Source organism: Budorcas taxicolor, chromosome 17 (assembly GCF_023091745.1).
Source record: "Budorcas taxicolor isolate Tak-1 chromosome 17, Takin1.1, whole genome shotgun sequence".
Classification (NCBI taxonomy): Eukaryota; Metazoa; Chordata; class Mammalia; order Artiodactyla; family Bovidae; genus Budorcas; species Budorcas taxicolor.
The window spans coordinates 10977441-11003589 of NC_068926.1; the positions used below are offsets into that span (position 1 = coordinate 10977441).

At 45.9% G+C, this 26149-nt stretch overlaps 1 protein-coding gene across 1 annotated transcript in view; it reads right to left on the bottom strand.

The window, feature by feature from the left end:
- Positions 1–17277, bottom strand: part of ARHGAP10 (Rho GTPase activating protein 10) — a 373897-nt gene extending 356620 nt beyond the window's left edge. Inside the window, exon 1 of the mRNA XM_052654355.1 lies at positions 17004–17277. Within this exon, the coding sequence (XP_052510315.1) occupies positions 17004–17157 (154 nt within the window). The 5' untranslated portion in view covers positions 17158–17277. The remainder of the gene's footprint in view (positions 1–17003) is intronic.
- Positions 17278–26149: the final 8872 nt, after the last annotated feature.

Here is a 26149-nt window from a genome sequence, read left to right on the forward strand (position 1 = left end):
AAGTCTGACACTGTTTCCACTGTTTCACCATCTATCTGCCATGAAGTGATGGGACCAGATGCCATGATCTTCGTTTTCTGAATGTTGAGTTTTAAGCCAATTTTTTCACTCTCCTCTTTCACTTTCATCAAGAGGCTCTTTAGTTCTTCTTCACTTTCTGCCATAAGGGTGGTGTTATCTGCATATCTGAGGTTATTGATATTTCTCCCAGCAATCTTGATTCCAGCTTGTGCTTCCTCCAGCCCAGTGTTTCTCATGATGTGCTCTGCATATAAGTTAATTAAGCAGGGTGACAATATACAGCCTTGTTGGTCTCCTTTCCCAATTTAAAACCAGTCTGTTGTGCCATGTCCAGTTCTAACTGTTGCTTCCTGACCTGCATACAGGTTTCTCAAGAGGCAGGTCAGGTGGTCTGGTATTCCTATCTCTTCAAGAATTTTCCAGGGTTCGTTGTGATCCACACAGTCCAAGGCTTTGGCGTAGTCAATAAAGCAGAAGTAGATGTTCTGCAATACGCACTCATAAAAGAAATAAATACCTCTCAAGCACAGCCAGAGGAGAACCCGGAAGCACCGCCGCCTACGCAGCCGGAACCACGAACACCTCCGCGTTCCCACCAAACCCGTTCCTCTGGCTGGCCCACTTCAGCACACGGCCCTCATTGCCCAGGCCAGGCACCCAGGAGTCATCTCTAATGCATCCTTCCTCAGCATCCCGACCCAAGCGGCCACCAAAGCCCCAGAATCCTGGCTCCTTAACAGCCTCGCTCGTCCACCAAAGTCTCCGGCCTGAATGAGTGAGCGCCCACCCTCCAGGCCTGTGGTCCTCAAATCCATTCTCCCGGCTGCAGGCTTCCTAAACCTTTCTAAGACACAACTCGGATGTGGCCGATCCCCTGCTCAAAGACAGGGGTGACATACCATAGCTTTCTACCGTCCTTTGGATAAGGGGTCTGAAGTCCCCAACCTGCTTCACCAGACCCTCCCCGCCCTTGCCCCTGCACCGTAGCCCCCTCTTCCTGCTCCCCCGCCGCCACCTCCAGGCCCCACCCCATCCCTGCTGGTCCCGTAGCCACACCTACGTGCTCGCTGTTGCCTCCAGGCCACCCGCCTGCATTTCACTATGGGGAACATCCTTCTTCCCTACCCGCAGCATAGACCTCCTTCTGGTCTCAGCGTAGAAGTTACCAACTTCTTTGTTTTTTTATAGGCTGCACCTTGCATATGTAGGATCTTAGCTCTCCAAGCAGGGACCAAGGTCATATCCCCCTGCAGTGGAAGACCAGAGTCTTAACCACTGGACCACTAGGGAAGTCTCTGAGAAGTTTCTAATTTCTTGAAGTCCTCCTTGACCCCCTCAACCAGTTAGTCCTATTAACTATGGCTACAGCACCCCCATTCTCCATTGTCACTCAACAGTGTGAATGACACTGCTTAATTAATCTATCTCCCCTATGAGAAGGCTAACTTCTGCATAGATATACCAGCTCTCCTTATTGCTGTGAAAGTGAAAGTGAAGTCGCTCAGTCGTGTCCAACTCTTTGCAACCGGTGGACTGTAACCTACCAGGCTCCTCCATCCATGGGATTCTCCAGGCAAGAATACTGGAGTGGATTGCCATTTCCTTCTCCAGGGGACCTTCCCGACCCAGGGATCGAACTCAGGCCTCCCACATTGCAGGCAGACGCTTTAACCTCTGCACCACCAGGGAAGCCCCTAACCCTCTAGCAACTAACCCCACAACAGGTTGGGTTCAGTGGCTTCAGATGACACCTGTCTTCCACTGTGACAAATGAGATTATTATAGTGATAACTAAATAGTAAAGAGATTTTTAAATTTTTTTCCTAGACTTAGAAAACACATATAGGGCTCACTATAGACCAGGCCATCTTTTTAAGCACTTTACAAATAATTAATTTAATCTTAGCAACATTTAGGGAGATAAAATTAATATCCACATTTGACAGATGAGGAAATTAAGGCACAAAAAAGTCAAGCAAAGTCACCCAAGGTCACACAGTAAATGGATCTGACTTCAAACATCATGATCCTTAACATTTGGCTGGGCTGCCTTTGACCTGCATTTCACAAAAGAAAAACAAAACTATCTGTCAGAGCGATAGAAGTACTATCTGCCAGGTTCTCAAATATAAGAAATGACGTGTCAATGACACTCCGCTCCCTTGTACTTTGTTGGCTTTGTTTCCAAAACTTTCAAGCCAAGATCTTCAGTAATATGCTGGATTTCAACAACCTGTTACAGAAGGTTTCTCCTGCTTAATAAATGAGAGGCCTGTATCAGCCCTGAATTTCAAAATATCGTGAGCCCCAAAGACAGAAAAGAACACGTGTTCGCAGACGATCTCCACTGTTACTACGGGTAAAGCCACAACCATATTCAAGTTCAGCCAAAGGAAGTCATCTTCCAATAATGATAATGATGGTGGGGAGCAGGGGGATAATGGTGATGATGACAGTACCTACCACAGGCCAGAGAGAGCTCTAAGATCTTTCATAAGTAACATGAGGATTAAATATCACCATCCCTTGAGGTAGAGTTCTTGGTATCTCCATTTTACTAACAAACAGAAAATTAGCCACTGAGGGTTTCACTAACTTGCCCAAGGTCACCTAATCAGTGGTGGAGCTAACTTTATAGTCAGAATTTTTTTTAAAGCACATTCTTAATGAGAATCCTAAATATATCCAGTATTCAGGCCAGAGGTGACATCACTCTGGCCAAACTGATTTTTCCTCCAGTCACATACCCAATCATGACTCGTCCGCTACCAGAAGGTGATGGAACCTCGGAGCAAAGGGCAGACAGTGCCTGCGGGTGAACCAGGCAACAAGGAAAGAAAACTCACACTCCCTGTTGAAATATTAAGTGGCACAAGATTAACATCTTCCTCAGGAAGCGCAGGGAGGAAATTCTAGTCTGACCAGGGAGGCAGGCCTAGCAGCAGCATTGCAGCAGCAATCCCAGCAGATCTCGGGGCTTAAAGAGATGTCTGTGCTTAAAATGTCAAGTGTCAGGGTTTTTTTTTTCAGTGTGCCTGTTTATTTAAAGAGAAGGATGTCAAAGCTTTCTAATTAGAAAAACATCCCCCTAGCAAGTCTATAAATTATGTCCCTACATTTCCTACATTAGGGTAATTAAATAAACAGGCTGTTTGCACAGAGGCCTATCAAAATACCAACCAATCCCTGCCTTAAAAATCATGCTCATCTGACCTAACCAGACTGACAGTTTCCAGAGTGCTTAAAGAGCACTGTGTTTATGAAGATCACCATTTTTTTTTTAACATGCTAATACTGAAAATCTAATTTCAGTAAGGCAGAAAGGCCTTGAAGATTTTGTGTGACTCAGGCCAGTTATTTTTTCCAGTCTTGAAATTTAAACTGATTTGTTCTGATTGCCCATGCCAAGCTGGTAACATTAAATATCAAACAGACATTTTATTAAATATCTTTAAAATTCATGAATTTGTTATCTGCTGGTTATTAGAGTTAGTGTTTGGATTGTTTTAATGTATTTGGCTGCACTGGGTCTTAGTCACAGCATGCAGATCTTTAGTTGCGGCATGTGGGATCTTAGTTCCCTGACCAGGGATTGAACCCAGGCCCCCTGCATTAGGAGCACAGAGTCCCACCACTAGACCACCAAGGAAGTCCCCAGACATAGTGTTTCAAAGTTTATAAAAATAACACCAGGGCTTTCATACTGAATAAATTCTCCAAATATATTGTCTCACAATCCAAAAACTGCATGTAAATAAGGTACATCATAAAACACCTTAGAGTATCTATATTAACATCAATTAACCAAGTCTTTTTAAATGCCACTTGTAGGAAAAAGGTCAAACTCAATGAAATGGAGCTACATGTATCCACGTGGATAAATCTCACAAATAGGATGTCAAGGGGAAAAAGTTGCAGAAGAACCTATATGGGCTTCCCGGGTGGTGCAGTGATAGAGAATGCACCGGCCGATGTAGGAGATGAAAAAGACCCAGGTTCAATTCCTGGGTCAGGAAGATCCCTGGAGAAGGCAACAGCAACTCATTTCAGTATTCTTGCTGGGAGAATTCCATGGACAGAGGAGCCTGACAGGCTACAGTCCATAGGGTTGCAAAGAGGCAGTCACAACTGAGCACACGTGAACACATGTAGTATGAATCCATTATATGATAACTCAGTTCAGTCGCTCAGTCGTGTCCGACTCTGCGACCCCATGAATCGCAGCACGCCAGGCCTCCCTGTCCATCACCAACTCCCAGAGTTCACTCAGACTCATGTCCATCGAGTCAGTGATGCCATCCAGCCATCTCATCCTCTGTCGTCCCCTTCTCCTCCTGCCCCCAATCCCTCCCAGCATCAGAGTCTTTTCCAATGAGTCAACTCTTCACATGAGGTGGCCAAAGTACTGGAGTTTCAGCTTTAGCATCATTCCTTCCAAAGAACACCCAGTGCTAAAAACACACAAAACATACTATCTTTTATTTAGGAATGTGTGCAAATGTATTAACACATTATTAACTGGAAACGTATCAATACATCTTTTGTTACCAGAACATTATTGATTGGAAACATACCAATATCACTTATGTAACAAATCAATGGCCACAGGCATTAGTTTCCACAAAAATCCTCCAGTCAATAATGAGTTAAAATACCTGGGAATAATGTATGCCAGATTTGAGATAGTTGCACCTCTTCAGGGAAAGGGTGCCATTGGGAAGAGGCAGACAGGAAGCTTTTATTTCAAAGCTGAACGGCAAACACAGAGAGGTTTAGGATGAGACTCTCTGTATCATTTTACAGTTCTAAACTGACTCGACATTAGGAAAAAGCCTAATACTAAAATATGAGAACAAAGGACTTCCCTGACAGTCCAGTGATTAGGACTCCACACTTCCACTGCTGAGGGTGCAATCCCTGGTCAGGGAACTGAGATCCTGCAAAGCCCAGTGGTGTGGCCAAACAATATATATACACACACGTAAATACATATATGTATATACATATATGTGTGCTGTGCTTAGTTGCTCAGTCGTGTCTGACTCTTTTCAACACCATGGTCTGCAGCCCACCAGGCTCCTCTGTCCATGAGGATTCTCCAGGCAAGAATACTAGAGTGGGTTGCCATCCCCTCCTCCAGGGGATCTTCCCAACCCAGGGATCGATTGAACCCAGGTCTCTCACATTGCAGGTGGATTCTTTACCATCTGAGCTACCAGGGAAACCCATATATGTATATACATACATATATATACGTGTATATATATGTGTGTATATATATACATAACAAAATTGAAATTTACTCTCCTAAAAGCTGGGGTGAGAAATGGAGAGGAAAAGAGACACTACGAGAAAGGAAGAGATGAGATTAAGAGGCAGGGAGAGAGACATCTACAAGTAGCAACTGATCCTAAATCATCCCAATCTCTGAATATCCACACTTACTACACAAATTAACAATCAGTTTTACTTACAGTAGCCATCCCAGGTGGCCTTAAATTTTAAATCATGGTCCTTGAGCTGAGCTAATAAGCATAGTCTCCTAACTATATCGTGAAATGTATAACGCTTGCCAGATAAGCAGATCTTACTGTAGTAACTTCTCCTAACGGAAGACCGCAGTTACACCCCTTTAGAGAGACAGCTTACTATTGTGGTTAAGGGTTTTGGAGTCCGACAAATGTGGGTTCACATTCCAGCTCCACCACTGACGAACTGTGTGACTGGAACAAGCTGTTAACCTCGCTAAATTCAGTTTCCAAATCTGTAACGGGGTAAATAACATACCTCATTGAGGAAGTTTTCACAATAAATAAGAGGATTTACCACAAAGTAAACCAAACTGTTTAAGAAAGCCTTCCTCAGCGATCAGTGCAAAGAAATAGAGGAAAACAACAGAATGGGAAAGACTAGAGATCTCTTCAAGAAAATTAGAGATACCAAGGGAACATTTCATGCAAAGATGGGCTCGATAAAGGACAGAAATGGTATGGATCTAACAGAAGCAGAAGACATTAAGAAGAGGTGGCAAGAATACACAGAGCAATTGTACAAAAAAGATCTTCACAACCAAGATAATCACGATGGTGTGATCACTCACCTAGAGCCAGACATCCTAGAATGTGAAGTCAAGTGGGCCTCAGAAAGCATCACTACGAACAAAGCTACTGGAGGTGATGGAATTTCAGTTAAGCTATTTCAAATCCTGAAAGATGATGCTGTGAAAGTGCCACACTCAATATGCCAGCAAATTTGGAAAACTCAGCAGTGGCCACAGGACTGGAAAAGGTCAGTTTTCATTCCAATCCCCAAAAAAGGCAATGCCAAAGAATGCTCAAACTACCGCACAATTGCACTCATCTTACACGCTAGTAAAGTAATGCTCAAAATTCTCCAACCCAGGCTTCAGCAATACGTGAACTGTGAACTTCCAGATGTTCAAGCTGGTTTTAGAAAAGGCAGAGGAACCAGAGATCAAATTGCCAACATCCGCTGGATCATCAAAACAGCAAGAGAGTTCCAGAAAAACATCTATTTCTGCTTTATTGACTATGCCAAACCTTTGACTGTGTAGATCACAATAAACTGTGGAAAATTCTGGGAGAGATGGGAATACCAGACCACCTGACCTGCCTCTTGAGAAACCTATTTGCAGGTCAGGAAGCAAGAGTTAGAACTGGACATGGAACAACAGACTGGTTCCAAATAGGAAAAGGAGTCCGTCAAGGCTGTATATTGTCACCCTGGTTATTTAACTTATATGCAGAGTACATCATGAGAAACGCTGGGCTGGAAGAAACACAAGCTGGAATCAAGACTGCCGGGAGAAATATCAATAACCTCAGATATGCAGATGACACTACCCTTATGGCAGAAAGTGAAGAGGAACTAAAAAGCCTCTTGAATAAAATGAAAGAGGAAAGTGAAAAAGTTGGCTTAAAGCTCAACATTCAGAAAATGAAGATCATGGCATCTGGTCCCAGCACTTCATGGGAAATAGATGGGGAAACAGTGGGAAAAGTGTCAGACTTCATGTTTAGGGGGCTCCAAAATCACTGCAGATGGTGATTGTAGCCATGAAATTAAAAGACGCTTACTCCTTGGAAGGAAAGTGATGACCAATCTAGAGAGCATATTCAAAAGCAGAGACATTACTTTGCCAACGAAGGTCCGTCTAGTCAAGGCTATCTATGGTTTTTCCAATAGTCATGTACGGATGTGAGAGTTGAACTGTGAAGAAAGCTGAGCGCCAAAGCATTGATGCTCTGGAACTGTGGTATTGAAGACTCTTGAGAGTCCCTTGGACTGCAAGGAGATCCAACCAGTCCATTCTGAAGGAGATCAACCCTGGGATTTCTTTGGAGGGAATGATGCTGAAGCTAAAACTCCAGTATTTTGGCCACCTCATGCGAAGAGTTGACTCATTGGAAAAGACTTTGATGCTGGGAGGGACTGGGGGCAGGAGGAGAAGGGGAAGACAGAGGATGAGATGGCTGGATGGTATCACCAACTCGATGGACATGAGTCTGAGTGAACTCCGGGATTGGTGATGGACAGGGAGGCCTGGCATGCTGCGATTCATGGGGTCGCAAAGAGTCGGACACGACTGAGAGACTGAACTGAAACCAAACTGTAAATGCTTAATAAAGGTTAGCTACCATTGTTAAAATAATTTAAATGACGTTCATTTCAAATAACAGTTTTCAATTGAAGTTGCAAACTGCCTGTTAGTCTCTGATATGTAATTCTGTTAAAGTAACCTAGTAACCACAACTACGGAAGCTGGCGGGCCTGGAGTCTAAGCCCCACAATAAGAGAAGCCAGCGCCACAACCCCCATGCGTCGAAATAGAGAAACTACAGGAACAAAGACCCAGCGCAGTCAAAAATAAGCAATCTTAAAAAAAAAAAAAAAAAGGAACCAAGCAAAAAACATCCGAGACAGTCAATCAGAATCATAATCTACAAATATCTAAACACTCTCCTACAACTCCTGAAGAAAGCCACCTTGACAAGTGTTCTCTAAACAAGTTGTAGAAAAATCAAAGGCAGTACAAAATAATACTGAACCCCATAGAGCAGTGCGTTCACAGCTACGCTTCTCACATTAAACTTTTAAAAAGTGACAACAGACACCACATGATATTAACTACGGTCAGACGTTAAGTGACAGTGTGAGTCACTTAGTCATGTCTGACTCTCTGTGACCCTATGGACGGTGTAGCCCACCAGGCTCCTCTATCCGTGGAATTCTCTAGGCAAGAATACTGGAGTGGGTAGCCATTCCCTTCTCCAGGGGAATCTTCCTGACCCAGGGATTGAACCCGGGTCTCCTGCATTGCAGGCAGATTCTTTATACTCTGAGCCACCAGGGAAGCCCCACGGTCAGAGGTAAACACTTGGACCTAGCCACGACCACACACAGTCAGCAATCATTGAAGCACAACTTACAGTACCTAGAGGACTAGACAGTACTTCTATCTCCTTCGTAATTCTTGCCTCTCAACCTCTCCCCCAAAAAATGAAATCAAAAGGTGATAAATAGCTATTGGGAGTCAGAATTCAAAACAGCTTCTTTGGCAATCTGTCCAGGGGACTTGGAGTATCGTTTGGCGGAAAAGAGGTTATGTAACAACTCCTCCAGACTGTCTCTGGCTGCCCTGTATAATCCTGGTGGATTTCCCACAGCAAACACAAACACTAGCCACTAAATTGTTAGGGTCTCCTGCATGTTAGACACTAAGATGAATATCCTCTAAAAACACCGTTGTGATTTTTTCAAGAATCTGCGGGCTCCATCCTCTGACGATGTTATCCTATCTTCTCAAGCAGAGCTCTTCCTGCCCTCTTGGGCTCTGTCTTATCAATCCCCTGGATGGCAAGCCTGGGGCTGCCTGCCTGAGAGTTGCAGACAACTGGGCTAGATCGCCAACATTCTTAGTGACACCTTCCACATCACCCTCAGGCCTTTCTAAATCAGAAACAGATTCTGGGACATACTCTCCCAAGACACCGCTTAGCTTTGATTCATCCACTCACAACCTGCCAGATTTCTTAGCATCCTGAGCTCCATTCAAGCTTTGGAAGCCTTACCAACCTTAGACCACTAAGTCTTTCTTCTTGGCCACTGGTCACAATGATTTGGACGAACACATTCTTAGGGAGAACGGGCACTAAAGATTAGACACTCATCTCTGGGCCAGAGCAGCCATTCTGTGGGGCAAGAAAACAGCCTGCATGCTAAAATGTGTGCCTGCACCCACGCTCCTATGGACACCTGATCTTTGATAAAGGAGGCAAGAATATCCAGTGGAGAAAAGGCATCTTTTTAACAAGTGGTGCTGGGAAAACTGGTCAACCACTTGTAAAAGAATGAAACTAGAACACTTTCTAATACCATACACAAAAATAAACTCAAAATGGATTAAAGATCTAAATGTAAGACCAGAAACTATAAAACTCCTAGAGGAGAACATAGGCAAAACACTCTCAGACATAAATCACAGCAGGATCCTCTATGACCCACCTCCCAGAATATTGGGAATAAAAGCAAAAATAAACAAATGGGACATGATTAAAATTAAAAGCTTCTGCACAACAAAGGAAACTATGAGCAAGGTGAAAAGACAGCCTTCTGAATGGGAGAAAATAATAGCAAATGAAGCAACTGACAAAGAATCAATCTCAAAAATATACAAGCAACTCCTGCAGCTCAATTCCAGAAAAATAAACAACCCAATTAAAAAATGGGCGAAAGAACTAAATAGACATTTCTTCAAAGAAGATATACAGATGGCTAACAAACACATGAAAAGATGCTCAACATCACTTATTATCAGAGAAATGCAAATCAAAACCACAATGAAGTACCATTTCACGCCAGTCAGAATGGCTGCAATCCAAAAGTCTACAAGCAATAAATGCTGGAGAGGGTGTGGAGAAAAGGGAACCCTCTTACACTGTTGGTGGGAATCCAAACCAGTACAGCCACTATGGAGAACAGTGTGGAGATTCCTTTAAAATCTGGAAATAGAACTGCCTTATGACCCAACAATCCCACTGCTGGGCATACACACCAAGGAAACCAGAAGTGAAAGAGACACGTGTACCCCAATGTTCATTGCAGCACTGTTTATAACAGCCAGGACATGGAAGCAACCTAGATGTCCATCAGCAGACGAATGGATAAGAAAGCTGTGGTACATATACACAATGGAGTATTACTCAGCCATTAAAAAGAATCCATTTGAATCAGTTCTAATGAGGTAGATGAAACTGGAGCCTATTATACAGAGTGAAGTAAGCCAGAAAGAAAAACACCAATACAGTATACTAACACATATATATGGAATTTAGAAAGATGTTAACAATAACCCTGTATGCGAGACAGCAAAAGAGACACAGATGTACAGAACAGTCTTTTGGACTCTGTGGGAGAGGGTGGGTTGATTTGGGAGAATGGTATTGAAACATGTATAATATCATATGTGAAACGAATCACCAGTCCAGTTTCCATGCATGACACAGGATGCTCAGGGCTGGTTCACTGGGATGACCCAGAAGGATGGGATGGGGAGGGAGGCTGGAAGGGGGCTCGGGATGGGGAGGGAGGTTGGAAGGGGGCTCAGGATGGGGAACATGTGTACACCTGTGGCAGATTCATGTTGATGTATAGCAAAACCAATACAATATTGTACAGTAATTGGCCTCCAATTCAATTTATACTAAAAAATGTATACCCGCAAATTAGACAATACATCATAATTGTTCACGTTCGAGTGCTTGTTTGAAACACTCTCCATTTTCTTTTTTCTTTTCACTTTCTGGCCATACCTTGCAGCGTGTGGGATCTTAGTGTACTGACCAGGGGTTGAACCTGCGCCCCCTGCAGTGTAAGCACGGAGTCTTAACCACCCAACTCCCGGGAAAGTTTCATCATCTCCATTTTATGGATGACAACACAGATACAGAAAAGCTAACCGGCATGACTAAGGTCCCAGGGTGAATGAGTGGCAGCGCCTTGGCCATGCTCTTCATCTCCTATACCACACTCTCTCACCAGCTATATTAAAACTTAAAACACAAAAACGTCCTCCTCTGCCTTCTCCCTCTTCCGGAAGTCAACGATGCTCTCCGGTGCCCCGCCCCCCCGCCCCCCAAAAAAACAGAGTGAAGAGGAGGTGGTCAAAGAAAGCTCAGTAGGAGGCAGCAAATGGGAGGGCAGGGAAAAAGCAGTTCGGCAGGAAGACCCAGAGCAGCAGATGACCCAGCAGAAGACCCCGAGCACTGACCTGGCGGACATCCTACACAAACAGGGCCGGCTGGTGGAGAGCACTAAATATTGATAGGAACTGCTCTAAATGGAGACAAGAACCACCTTTGCAGTGAGTAAACTATTGAAAGCCTTTAAAGCCTGTCTGGGTCCACATTCCAGGTCAAGACTGATAGGAATTCTTTTCATGGCAAGTCTACCCTAGCACTAGAGACCAGGTTACTAGTAAAACCCCAAGTGAGAGTTTAAGACTTACCCCCAAGTGATGCCCTGAACTGTAGGGGAGCCACAGTAATTCCTCTGGGGCAAAGAATATAGATGAGTATCCTCCGTTCAGGGTAAAATTATATTTATTAACTTCTTAAATAGCATTTTACTTCCGGGCCTCACTAAATTCCACTTAATCAGAGCATCAGCCCACAATTTACAGTTATCCCACTTCATCAAAATCAGGATGTTGGAAATTCCCTGGTGGTCCAGCGGTTAGGAGTCCATGCTTTCAAAGCTTAGTTAGGATCCAGTTCCAATCGCTGGTTGGGGAACTAAAATTCTGCAAGACATGTACTCTGCTGTGCTTAGCCACTCAGTCATATATGACTCTGCGACCCCAAGGACTGTAGCCCGCCAGGCTCCTCGGTCCATGGGGAGTCTCCAGGCAAGAATACTGGACTGGGTTGCCATGCCCTCCTCCAGGGGTTCTTTCCAACCCAGGAACTGAACTGGGATCTCCTGCATTACAGGCAGATTCTTTACCAGCTGAGCTACCAGGGAAGCCCATAAGCCATGAGGAGCAGCCCCAAAAAACCAAAACACAAAAAAGTTAGAGTGTTACGTAGCAGAAAACCCAACTGAAACTGGCTTGCCATTTTGTTGGACTTCCCTTGTAGCTTAGTCGGTAAAGAATCTGCCTGCAGTGCAAGAGACCCAGGTTAGATCCCTGGGTTGGGAAGATCCCCTGGAGAAGGAAATGGCAACCCACTTCAGTATTCTTGCCTGGAGACTCCCAGGGACAGAGGAGCCTGGTGGGCTACAGTCCATGTGATCGCACGGGTCTGACACGAGCGAGCGACTGAAGAGCCAGAGAGGCAGGCACAGGACCACCTGTGGCTCTCATTACAGCATCAAAACTCCAGATTCAGTTGCCACTCCTTATCTTGGTTCTACTCACCCTCCCGAGATGGCGGGAACAGCTCCAGGCAACACAGACACACATCGCAGAAGGCAAGAACCCTTCATACGAGTCTCCCCTCTCAAAAAAGAAAACCTTTCCCAGTGTCTGCAGCAGACTTCCTAACAGGTCTCCCTGGTCAGAAGTGAGATACCAATCACTCATTCATCTAATTACCAGCCCAGAAAACAGGTGTACTATGCTGAGTTGTTAAGAGTTCAGCACTTCTCAACCCTGACCGCGCGTGTTTACAGCTCCCTAGGTGATCCTAATGGTCAACCAGGATTAGGATTGAGAACCACTGAGTCAGGCTAACCAGAATCATCCCTAAACACCTTTCTGTAAGTCATCTGGGAAACAGCATAGACATCTGGACAAAATTTGGATTGTCAGAGGGAAAAAACATTAGCTGGGCAAACAATAACACCTACACAACCGCTTTACACTTGTGTTTTCAAAACACTTGCACGTGTGGTTCAAGCTCAAGGCTATAGGCAACAACCCCGTTTAACAAATGAGACTAAGGCTCAAGTTTACTAAATGAAATTCTTTTAAGTCCTCCAAATCTCCCTATGCTTCCATGCAATAGCAACTTGACAAACTTCCCCGAAAGGAATTACCACGTGAACCGTGTCTCTGGAACAAGAAACACAAAGACAGCAAAGGGGAACTTTTATGCTCCTAAGAAAATCAAAGTAAAAATCATTAAAATATCAAGGACTAAAAGAAGTACCAAAACAAAGACTTGAAAGACTCGAGTTCTAGTTCTGGCCACCAGTAACACGATTCCCCAGGTCTGTGATGAGAGAAGGCTAATGAGGGCCCCTCCAGCTCACACACACAGACACACACCCCCAGACAATCTGAGTTTACTAAGGAGCCTGCTACTCAGCTATGTAAGTGCTTAAGGACTGTAAGGACTATCTGTTTAAAACATACATGTTTTCCTCTAGCACAGAACATATTCTCTCAAGAATGACTAACTATAAACTTTACAGCAAAAGCATATAAGGTTTATTGCCATTTCTGATAAATACACATCACTAGGAAACATAAGCATCTGAAACTACACAGACATCACAGGAATGGCTTACGAAAGTTTAAACTGTATTGAAAGAAGACACTGATTATTCTAGAAAGGAGTGAAAAAAAGGAAAAGTGCTAAAAAAGCCATCTAAACAAAGAGTCCATTGAACTCAATGAAAGATCTCCAAATCCATCACATAAATCAATGATCCCAGACTCTCCTCTCTTCTGCTCCTCCCCACCCCCACTGCTATCTCCAAAATTACTCCCCATACGTAGACAGACACCAAACCATCCCTCTAAAGCAGCTCTTTCCCATTATGTCAGGCTTCTGCTGCAAAACCCTCAGTGATTCGCCACAGGATGAAGCCCACATTCCAAGCCCACTTTTACGGCTTCAATCATCTGAAACTGACCTTTCCACCAATCTCATCTACTCCCTCAAATGAAATTGCCATTCCGGCCGAACTGGTCTCCTCATCCTACTCAAACACAGGGGTCTGGTTTCTTCCCAGCTGTTTCCAATCTGACCAGGTTCTATTCCTTCCTTGAAACACCAGAGTCCCCAAACTTCCACTCTAACTTGCAAACGTGCTCTTGTTTCTGATCAAGTTAGAAAACCTGTCACTGAATCCTCTGAATCTTTTAACCTGTGTGTCTGTGTATCCTTTGTTTCTTCAAGAACTAAGCACAATGTGTACAGGAGTTCAAATGCATTTCCTAGATTGAGCTGAACTTTAACCACAGGACAGTAACCTCAGGGACAAGGGCCTCCGCTTGGTTTCCTCTCTGTGTCTCCAGCCTGATCCTCAAGCTGTAGATGCGAAGCACTTGTTGACTGGCTACTTAACTGAACTCAGGAGTAAACATTCAGGCCCTACAGAACTCATCTCCAACTTCTTTAATAATCTGTGGATTATTCAAAGCCTCAATACATTCTTCACAGAAGTAACAATTTGGTTGTCAGCTCTGTATTTAGAAACGTATTGGTAATAGGGGTGTTTTCATAATTTTCAGAGATTACGCCTTCACAAACGACCAAGACATTTAAAAAAAAAAAAAAAGCAAAAACAAAGTTACATAAACCTGACAAGTATGCAGTGAACGCAGGAGGCATCACACAGGGCAATTAAAAGCGGAAACCCCTTGAAGGCACAATTCTGAAAATGCCATTTTTGCAAAACAAACCCTAAAGTGTCAGAAAACACAGTCTGAGCTAGTTGACTGTTCCCCGTTCCGTAGCTACTCCCTCTGTCTCAGGTCTCTCCTCCACCTCTTGATTCAGATGTTCTAGAAAAGCTCAACTGATTATGCCAATGATTGACCTCGACTGTAATTTCTAATTACCTAATCAAGTCACTGCTGAACACTGCAGAATCTTACTGATGCCTCTTAGAAGGGAACTCATGTAAATCAACCTTTTTAATAAGTCAATAATCAGTTGTTAAAAAATAACAATAAATAATAAATAAATTAAATTTTTTTAAAAAAAGAACAAGAGAAACAGAACTCAAAAGTGACCTGCCTAATTTTCCTGCAGCCAGGCCCTAACAGTGAAGCGAATTACACTCAGGTGTCCCAACTTACATCTTTCGATCTTAGCCTTGATATGAACTCCATGTGAACTTTTTGGGGCAAGTTGGGCAAAGGCCAGGTCCTTCCTAACTTGCCAAAGGCATGTGAGCTAAAGCTGTGTTCCTGTCCTTCTCTGGAAAAGGAGAAAAAAGAAACTTTGGTTGATCTCTAGAGCATAAGCATAAGTTATGGTTCTTACAGTAAAGGATAAGAATCAAAAGGAGTAAGGAGTCAATTCGCAAAAGCCAGAAAGTCTACATTCTGAAGAGGAGGGCTGACAGCTGGGCCCCCAGATGCACTGGCTGCTGCTGGAACACAGGCGTGTGTCCTGTTGGCAGAAGAGCGAATATGCAGTCACATAAATAGCTTTCCACCAGTGGCCAAACTGGCTTTGCCATCTGCCTCTCTCCACACCAAAGCCTCCCTCCTCATACCCCTCGAGCCAGAGGGAGCTGCTAGAGTCAGTGAGAAAGGACACTCCCCCAGCCAGCGACACTAGTGAGGACCAAGCTACAAAAGGAAAGTCTTTCTCATGTCCACTGCACGCGCGTGCGTGCGCACACGCGCACACACACACACACATCCCACGTCCTTTTCGCCTCCTCCTCTCTCCGTTTACACCTACATATTTACAACCCCTCCCCATCCCCATCCCAACACACACACAACGCCAAGACACTGGAGAGCCACCAACGCAATAGCCCACCAGCCACATGTCCCAAAGTGATTCCCAATCCTCATTTTGCAACACCAGGGGTCACAGAATCAAAACGAACCCTGATCATCACCTAGAGAAGTTGAGTGACTTGCTTCCAAAATTAGAGATGGCTCACTCACTGAGTTCTTTTCATGAAATCATATTTCTTTCAATTCATTCATTCACTGAATTTGCACTGTTCCAGGCTCTGGGCTGGGTACCTGAGATAATTCAGTCAGTACGTTTCCATCTTCCTTAATGCAAAATGGGGAACTGGGGTGGGGGGCACGCGGTGACATGGGGTATTTTTCCCAGTCTGCTGCATAGATAGGTCTTTTTAAGAGGGAAAAGCCAACACTCAACCGGCATCCTCAGGATGGGGTATAGGTTACATGTGTGCTCAGGAGGCCCGGCTCCTCACTCAAGCTAATTTTTTCCTATTTCCAGCTGCATCACCAACTCAGTGTTTCAGCATGCATTTCAGGCCACCTCCCTCCTAGACTCTCTTCAGACGCTATATGCGGATACATCTCTTATTTTCCTGTGGCCACTTCTGAGTTGCTCAAAAGATAGAGACGAACAGGGTTGGAAGGCAGCAAGCTTGGCCGGGGTGGAATTCCCTATTTGCAGGCAGGGCTCGCTGGGGCTAGAGGGCAGGCTGTCTGCTCAGCCTCACAAGCTCCAATCTGTGAGCCCTCCTCGGCGCAGCAGGAGGGAAGGAATTTGCACAACGCCAGGTGGACTTGCGGGTTTAGCATAGTAAGGCGCCTGGGACGAGACTGTCGCAGCGGATCCGAAAAAGACACAGAAAGGGTACGGCTTAAGGGACTTCTGACCAACTCAGCAGGTTTGCAAAGAATCCTCAGGCAAGTTCTTCTGAAGGATCACGAGACAAGACCCGTGAAATTGATGTGTTTCAGACGAGACAGAGCAGCTCTAGGGGGCAAGAGAACCTGCCTGCCGACGGGTCCGGCGGAGAACGCAGGCACCGAGGGCGCCCGGCCGGAGCTGCGGGTCTGGCCGGCGGCAAGCTTACGCGCATGGCTCCCGGCTCGGGCCGCCGCGCGGGGGCAGGGGCGGGAAAGGGACTCGCCCCGGCTGCCCGAGGAGCCGAGGAAGAACGACCCCGGGGCCTCGCGGAGCCGGATGAATCCCCTGATCCTCCGGCTGCCGGCCCCAGGCACGGGAGGGTCGGTGTCCCTCTGGCAGAGGCTCCTGCTGGCCTCGCCCCGGGGCCCCGCTTACTTTTGGTCGCGGCGATGAGGTTCTTGCCGTCCTTGATGAGCTCTTTGATGAACTTGTTGGTCCTCTCCAGCTCCGCTTCGTGGGCACGGATCCTCTCCCGGAACCACGGGCTGTCGAGGTAGCAGTCGCTGAACTCCAGGGGCTGCAGCCCCATGACGGCGGCGGTCCGCGCGCACAGCCCGAGCCGGGCGCCCGGCCGAGGTGAGGGGCCGCAAGCGTAGCAAGCGCCGGAGAAGCTAGGAGCCCCGGGCGTGCGGCGAGAGCAGCGCGCACATGCCCCGCGGAGGGGAGCCGGGCCGCACGCGGCAGCACGGCAGCGGCGAGCGAGAGCGCGGCGCCGGGATCCCGGCAGCCCCCGCCGAAGCTCGGGCGCCGCGGCCCCGCCCCGCCCGGCCCCGCGCCGCACGCCCTCCCGGAGGCCCGCCCCGCCGCACCCCGCGCGCGCCCCTGTCTTGTTCCTCCGCCTTCCTCCTTCCTCCTCTCCGTGCCTTCCCCGAACGGCTCTTCCTTCTTTTCCTTCTCTTCCCCACGCGCAGTGGCCCCTCCTCTTCCTTCCGAGGCTTCCTTGGTGTATAATTTCGCCCTGCGGCTCACCTCCAGCCCCAGGCGCGAGCGCCTCCCCTTTTCTTGGCTGCCCTCTTCGGAGTGACTCACCGTCGGCTCCCTGATGCGGGGGAACTTGACCGGGACCAGGAAGGGGTGTCTTCAGAGCATCTGTAATACTCCGCAGCCGGACGGCTCGACTCTGAGGTCTGGCTTGCTGGGGTAAAAGGTTTGACTTCTAGGTTTCATCCTCCCGGGACGGACCCTGAACTGTGAATGGACGCACACGCAGGGCTCCTTTTTTCCCCCATTCTCGGCCCTCGTCTAAAGTAAAATGCCTGTAAATCTACACCTTAGACTGAAAGCTTTTTAAGGGCAAGGAGCATTTTCTTGCGGGGCGGGCAGCTGCTCTTACACTCTTCTGTGTAATCACACCGAATGACTTGGTGTAGGGGAGAGGGTGTCAGATCACGGTAGAGTCGTTTCTGCTGTAGTCAGCAGATTAAATTTGCCAGGGTAGATTGAGTCGATCTTTATTATACCAAAAATGAGCACCTGAGAACAATTGCCAGGTTCTCTGTGGTTTTCACCAGATGGGCGTGACGATCAAATGAGAATCTGTCAGTGCACCCTGAAAAGGGGTACTTTTCAATGTGTCTTCAAACAATTCATTGTGTCCTCACAATGTTAATAGACATTCTGAATGACTGAAATCCTTACCTCAAACCGATTGTTCATTAGAGTAGCTGTTCATAATAGCAGCTAACAGTTTATTAGGGGCCCGTGGTAGCTCAGTTGGTACAGAATCCACCTGCAATGCAGGAGACCCAGGTTAGATCCCTGGGTGGGGGAGAGCCCCTGAAGAAAGAAATGGCAACCCGCTCCAGTATTCTTGCCTGGAAAATCCCATAGACAGAGGAGCCTGACAGGCTACAGTCCATGGGGTCGCCAAGAGTTGGACACAATTTAGCGACTAAACAACAGCAACAACAGTTTATTAAACAATTATTATCTGCCAGGCACACACCAGGAACTCTGTATACATTTTTACAAGCTTGGGAACAACATATGTTTACATATATAGGTTCACTTGTGATGTTAATATCACCAAGGGACTTCAAAGTGGTTCTTTAAAAGGTGCAGATTGCTAGCTGGGTAGTTGAGACTCTGAGCAGTTTGTTGTAGGAGTGTTACCCTCAGGAACTAGTTTTAAAAGCCTCCTACTCAATAAGCTCTTTTTGTTACAAAACAGCCTGCAAATGGCTAGCCCACAGATTAAACAGATAAACATTATTACTTTAATGTCCATCCTACAGAGAGTTCAAAATGTTTTACAAACAACTTTTACCCCTTGAAAATCCTGGTGCTGGCTACAATCTGCAGGGGAGCTGGAATCTACAGAAAAGAAAAGAGGCAAATAAAAAAGGGAAAGACAAGAATAGGAGGGATGTAAACAGTTGGCTGTTAACCAAACAGCCAAACACTGACAGGCACCGGATCCTCTGGACAAAATCCTAAACCTTTCCTCATAAAAAGGGGCTGCTGACACCTCCAGTAAACATCTGAGTCAGCAACTCCACTCCCTCGGCATATAACCAAGAGAAATGAAAACATATGTCCTCGCAAATGCTTGTTCTTGGTAACAGTGTTCATAATAGGCAAAAAGTAGGCTCAACCCAAATGTCCACCAGCTGACGAGTGGATAAATCTGTATCTATACAATGGAATGGACTTCCCTGGTGGCTCAGATGGTAAAGAATCTGCCTGCAAGGCAGGAGACCTGGGTTCCATCCCTGGGTGGGGAAGATCCCCTGGAGAAGGGAATGGCTACCCACTCTAGTATTCTTGCCTGGAAAATTCCATGGACAGAGGAGCCTGGTGGGCCACAGTCCATCGGGTCACAAAGAGATGGACTGAACGATTAACACTTTCACAAACACTTTGACATACAATGAAATGGGCTTTCCAGGTGGCGCTAGTGGTAAAGAACTCTCTTGCCAATGCAGGAGGCTAAGAGACACAGATTCGATACCTAGGTTGGGAAGATCCACTCCAGTATTGTTGATGGAGAAGCCCATGAACAGAGGAGCCTGGCAGGCTATGGCCCATGGGGTCGTAAAGGGTCAGACATGGCTGAAGCGACTTAGCAGGCATGTGTTTACAATGGAATAATTCATCTACAATAAAAAGGAGTGTTGTACTGAGGCATGCTACAACAGGATGAGCCTTGAAAACACCATGCTAAGTGAGAGAAGCCAGCCACAAAACACCACATGTAATATTATTCAATATGAAGTGTCCGGATATAAGTCGGGAGTGGGGTCAAGGTCTTATTGAAGGAGTCATTAAACAGTGAAGAGAAGGATCAGTAGGGGTTGGCTGCAAAATAGCAGATGGGAGCAGAGGAATCCAGGCAGGAAAGCAGCCTGTGCAAGCCCCTGGGTTGGGAGTCTGGTACATTCTGGAGACTGAAAGAGAAAATCAGGCATCAAGCCCAGTAAGTGAGAGAAACTAGCTGACGACGATGCTGGGTGCTGGAGGGTGAGCAGGGATCAGACCTGGCAAAGTCTCAGAGGCCATATACAGTGATGAAATTTCCACATACTGAGGTATGGGGGAGTCATACTGGCTTTTTCATGAATTGACTCAAATTTTATGCTAAAACAGCCTGTCTGTGGCCTATCAAATGTACATTGTACATCTGCTTGAATTTTTAAAGAAAAGGGTGAATTGACCAGAAGTGAAGAATGTCCATGTTAAAGATTCAGGAGACTCCCCTGGAGGTCCAGTGGTTAAGACTGTGCTTCCAACTGAAAGATGCAGAGAAACTAAGATCCAACATGCCTGGGTGGCACAGCCAAAAAAAAAAACAATCGAGATTCAACACCTCCCTTTCTGGGACGCCTGTGCTGGTACTCCTTTGATGATAAGACGCCCTTCCCAGGCCAAGGCTGTACTGACTCACTGAGTTCGTGCTGATCTGGTTTGTTTCATTTTTCTTGAGACCTTGAAAGAATGTATCCCTGACTTATTTGATGTTCTTTGTTCTGACAAGACATAAAACTGTGCTGAACATCATGCTTCTTTGGAGCAGTTCTTCAGGGCTATCTGAGAGGCTGTCTTCTGGGCTATACTCTTCAGTTTGGCTCAAATAAAACTCTTTTCTTTTCCTACTGTAGATCGTGTGTTGATTATGTTCATCACCAATAGGATTTGGGATTATATCCTAATGCTATGGGAGCCTATGAAGAGTTTTCAGCATGGTGGTAAAGTGATCTGGTTTGGGTTTCCTCTCCGGGTGCTATGTGGGGAATGGGAATCCAGAGGGAAGGCTTTTGGAGTTGTCTGGGCAAGAAATGGTAGAGCTGTCACCCAAGTGACAGTGGAGACAGAGAGGAGTAGGTCAAGATGTATTTTAGAGGGAGATTCTGAGACTTCATAGGGCTTCCCAGGTGGCGCTTGTGGTAAGGACTCGCCTCCCAATGCACCAGACCTTAGAGACTCAGGGTCAGGCAGATCCCCTGGGGCAGGGCATGACAACCCACTCCAGTGTTCTTGCCCGGAGAAGCCCATGGATCAGAGGAGCCTGGCAGGCTACAGTCCTTGCAAAGAGTTGGACGCAACTGAAGCGACTTAGCGCACAGCACACTGGGACCTGATTGCAGCCTGGATATAGAAATGAGGAAGAAAGTGACAAAGATGGCCCCAGGCTCCTGGCATGATAAGTGAGGTGGATGGCTATGAACGCTACTGAACATCGACTGCAAAGAAAACCAGAGACAGAAGTTCATGTGGTGGTGGTGACTGGGATGGGCAAAACCAGTTTCAAATTCAGACTCATTAGGTGCCCGAGAGAGACTCAAGTACATATGTCAGCTGGGCGTTTTTATGCTTCACTCAGTGCTTGGAAGAATTAAGACTTTTATCTTTTTTTAATTTAAAAAAAAAATTATTTAGTTTGACGATGCTAGGTCTAAGTTGTAACATGTGGGATCTTTAGTTGTGGTGTGTGGATCTAGTTCCCTTACCAGATATCGAACCGAGGCCCCCTACAATGGGAGCAAAGAGTCTTAGCCACTGGGCCACCAGGGAAGTCTTATTCACTTCTTATTTATTTATTTAACTGCACTGCATCTTAGTTGCCACATGCGGGATCTTTCGTTGCGGCATCTGAACTCAGTTGAGGCATGTGGGACCTAGCCTCTGCATTGGGAATGTGGAGACTAACCACTGGACCACCAGGAAGTCCTGAGTAAAGGATTTGAATCAATGGAAGTTGGTCAGGTTCCTCTGTCTAGATAAAACAGAGGTTCACTCAGATGAAACCTTCCCTTTATGCAGGTTCCTTGAAACCTTCCTTTTATGTAGGTTCCCTAGGTTCCGCTACATACAATAGTGTCCCCTGATGAGTCACAAAGTTGCTACCTGTAAAGTCAAATATGGCTTCTCCTGAATCTTTGAATATGTTTCAGGCAGTGAGTCAGTTAGGTTCAGATACATTATAACAGAAAATCCAAAGTAACAGTGATTTAAATAATAAGAAATTTACGTCTTTCTTGCATCCATGAGTAAATAATCTAACCTGATTTCATAGTCCCCAGTCTCCTAGAGTTCCTGTTGTGAAGGAGGAAGGGAAAAGATAAAGTACCCCTCCCACCTCCCCCAGCTGAATCAGCATCTTTTCTCAGCCTTTCTGCACGTCTTAGACAACATTTTGCTTTTATCTCACAGGCCAGAACTTAATCACATGACCACACTTCCCTACAAGGGAAAATGGAAAGTGTGGTCTTTTGTCCAGGTACACCGCCACTCTAAATGAAATCTGAATTTTCTTACAAAGAGACAACCAATTTTGAGCAGGAACCTGGGAGCCTCTGGCTCAGGCTGACACTTTGTCAGTGAGGTACATAGATTATAGCTATGGCAAAACATAAATGATAGGATGAGAAGAAACAGAATATTAATCTTCTGAGTATCTTCCAAGCTATATATTCCAAGCTGGTTTCTCTCACAGGTATTAATGAGGGAAAATGCAAAAATAAACAAGAAATTATTGGATCATAACATAGAAAACCTCCCTGGAGAAGTAAGGTATAGGCTTCTGAAGTTGTCACCACTCCAACTTTATTTTTGTATGATTCTCTCAGCTCTTCCCCCTTGTTGGTGTTACCTTCAGTCTCCAGAAAGCTTCCTTCATGAGAACCAAAACGCCTCAAAGTTTCCAGGTTTACCTATAAAATAGTATTCCTTCCAGTGCTAGAAAGATGCTGCCTATCGTAACTACTTCAGTCTGGACATCGAACGAATTTAGGAGCCTGCCAAGCCTCACTCACTTAAGCCTGTAGGCCAAGAGGCTTGCTGGTGGTCCAGTGGTTAAGCGTCTGCCTTGCGTGCAGGGGCACAAGGGTTCGGGGGTGGGGGTGGGGGGTGGCGAGGCGGAACTAGGCGCATGCGCCACAGCTATTGAGCCTGTGTGCCAACAGCTCAGACCTGACAAAGCGGAAAAGATAAATGAATGTTTTAAAAAAGCAAACCTGGAGGCTTGTCCTTCAACTAACCACTGGGGCAAATGTGGGAGTAATTCCAAGTAGCTTCAGACAACCCAGAGGCCACCCTTTGAGTTGGGGGTGGGTTAATTCACCAGGATATCAGGATAGCACACAATAAATTTTGTGAACTAGTAATCTACAAAATATAATGGCAATGGTTGCCCAATAATATGGAAATGCTTAATCTATTGACATGTACCCTGAAATGTACACTTAAAAATGGCTAAGATGGTAAATTTTGTAATGTGCATTCCCCACAATAAAAAAATAAATAAATAAAGCATAATGAAGGAAAAGTGAAAGACCCCTTCCCATACGTAACCAATGTTAGCAGTTTGGAGTGTATGTTTCCTTAAAGACAAGTTATCACAGAATAATAGCTGTCTAAATGTGCTTGGTATTTTCATTACATCTGTATTTTTTAAAGAACTGTTTTCTTCACAGAACCCTGTTGAAAGCTCGTGAACCAGCAATGTGGGTAATGCAATTTGAGAAATTCTATTCTGAGAGCAGCGCGTTGCACAAGCTCCACTGAGAGTCCAGCCAGGCTCTCTGTGTGATGTTACCCTGTGTGTCAATTTGACTGGGCTGAGGGCTTCCCAGAGAGCTGGCAAACATTACTTCTGGGTGTGTCATTACATTTGAATCCGTGGACTGAGTGAGAAAGATGGCTCTCACCAGTACAGGTGGGCATCATCCAACCCACTGAGGGGCTGAACACAAAAGGCAGAGGAAGGCTAAATACCCTCTCTTCCTTCTCGAGCTGAGACCTCCATCCCCCACTGCCCTCGGACACTGATGCTCCTTGTTCTCTGGCTTCACACTTGGACTGGGGCTCACACCGAGGCTTTCCTGGATCTTCAGCCTGCAAATGGCAGATTGTGAGATTTCTTGACCTCCGTAATTACTGCATGAGCCAATTCCTGTAGTAAATCACAATCAGTCAATGTGCCTTCCTCTCCTTCTCCTTTTCTCCATATACATCTATGTCTATACCGAGCAGTGCTCCGTCACTTCAGTTGTGTCTGACTCTTTGCAACTTTATGGACTGTGGCCCATCAGGCTCCTCTGTCCATGGGATTCTCCAGGCAAGAATACTGGACTGGGTTGCCATGCCCTCCTCCAGGGTATCTTCCCAACCCAGAAATCAAGCCCATGTCTTCTGTGTCTCCTGCATTACAAGGGCATATTCTTTACCACTGAACCCCTGGGGAAGCCCATCTATACGAATACACTGATATTAGTATAGTGATATCTACTGGTACATAGGTATTTGTTGTTGTTTAGTGGCTAAGTCTTGTTTGACTCTGCAACCCCATGGACTGTAACCCTCCAGGCTCCTCTGTGCATGGAGATTTTCCAGGCAAGCGTACTGGGCTGCGTAGCCATTTTGTCCTCCAGGGGCTCTTTCTGACCCAGGGATGGAACTGGTGACTCCGGCACTGGCAGGCAGATTCTTTACTGCTGAGCCACCAGGGAAGCCTGTATATAGACATAGATATATTTTATCTTCTATTAGTTGATTGTGCTTCTCTAGAGAACCTTGACTAATACACTCTGTATCTTCCAGGATTGCAGCTAGTAAACCCACGTGGTATAGAAAACTTGTTACTCCTGCCTCTAGTAGTAACTGTCCTTCCATTTTATGCTGGGAAATATGCTAGAACCAGGAAGACAACAGTGAACACAAGAAGTACAATTCATGCCCTCATGGAGCAGCAGTCTCCAGTCAGAGAGAAAGCATGGATCAAATAATTACAAACACAAATATAAATACTTCATGAAAATCGTGATAAGTGCTGAGGAAGAGATGCACAGGTGTTAAACAGGGTAACTTGGCCTATTCTGAGACGGTACTGAGGAACTAACGATTGAGCTGACAACTGCGGGGTGAGAAGTTAATGGATAGACATGAAATGGATGAGACCTGCAGAGGGAAGAAGCGTCCCCAGGGAAAGATATTCAGTCAGCAAATATTGATTTGAACTGTGGTGCTGGAGAAGACCCTTGAGAGTCCCGTGGACTGCAAGGAGATCAAACCAATCAGTCCTAAAGGAAATCAACCCAGAATATTCATTGCAAGGACTGATGCTGAAGCTGAAGCTCCAATACTTTGGCCACAGGAAAGGCCCTGGGGCTGAAGCACCATGGGCTAAGCTACAGTCGCCCCAAGGTGGCGCGAAGGCCCTTCCCCTCAGCTCCTGCACCAGGCTCTCTTCTTCACTCAACAACATTAAGCTTGGGTTTCAGAACCCCTCCAGGGTTCCCTGATTGCTTCTAGGAAGAGCTCACTTTTCCCAACACTCCTAGACATCATAACTTGGAAGAGTTTGGAATCCCAAGGAAGTTCTAGAATGACTCTAGTTAACTAAGGATATTCAGTCAGCAAATATTGATTTGAACTGTGGTGCTGGAGAAGACTCTTGAGAGTCCCTTGGACTGCAAGGAGATCAAACCAGTCAGTCCTAACAGAAATCAACACTGAAGATTCATTGCAAGGACTGATGCTGAAGCTGAAGCACCAATACCTTGGCCACCTGATGTGAAGAGCCAACTCATTGGAAAAAGACCCCGATGCATTTGGAAAAAGCATCTTTCCTCCTTGGGAAGACTGAGGGCAGGAGGAGAAGGGGGCGGCAGAGAATGAGATGGATGGCATCGCCGACTCAGTGGGCATGAGTTTGAGCCAAACTCTGGGAGCTAGTGAAGGACAGGGAAGCCTGGGGTGCTGCAGTCTATGGAGTTTCAGAGAGTCGGACACAACTGAGAAACTGAACAACCACCTGGAATGGGCAATGCACTGTGGAGAGTCCTGCAAGGAACACTAAAGCCAGACAGCCTCCAGTCTCAAGATGCTTACACTCTAACGTGCTCAAGCCGACCCGTGAGTAATTACAAAAAAAAGCACCCCACTGCTTGGCCCAGGCAGCATGGTGGTCTGGCTGAGAAATGGATGTTCCCAGTGAAGCTGGGATGGGGGAATTGGAAATTAGTGTGCTGGCAGGGAAGGGAGAGAGATTTTCCAATTCTGTCACATGGGAGTTACAATCCTCT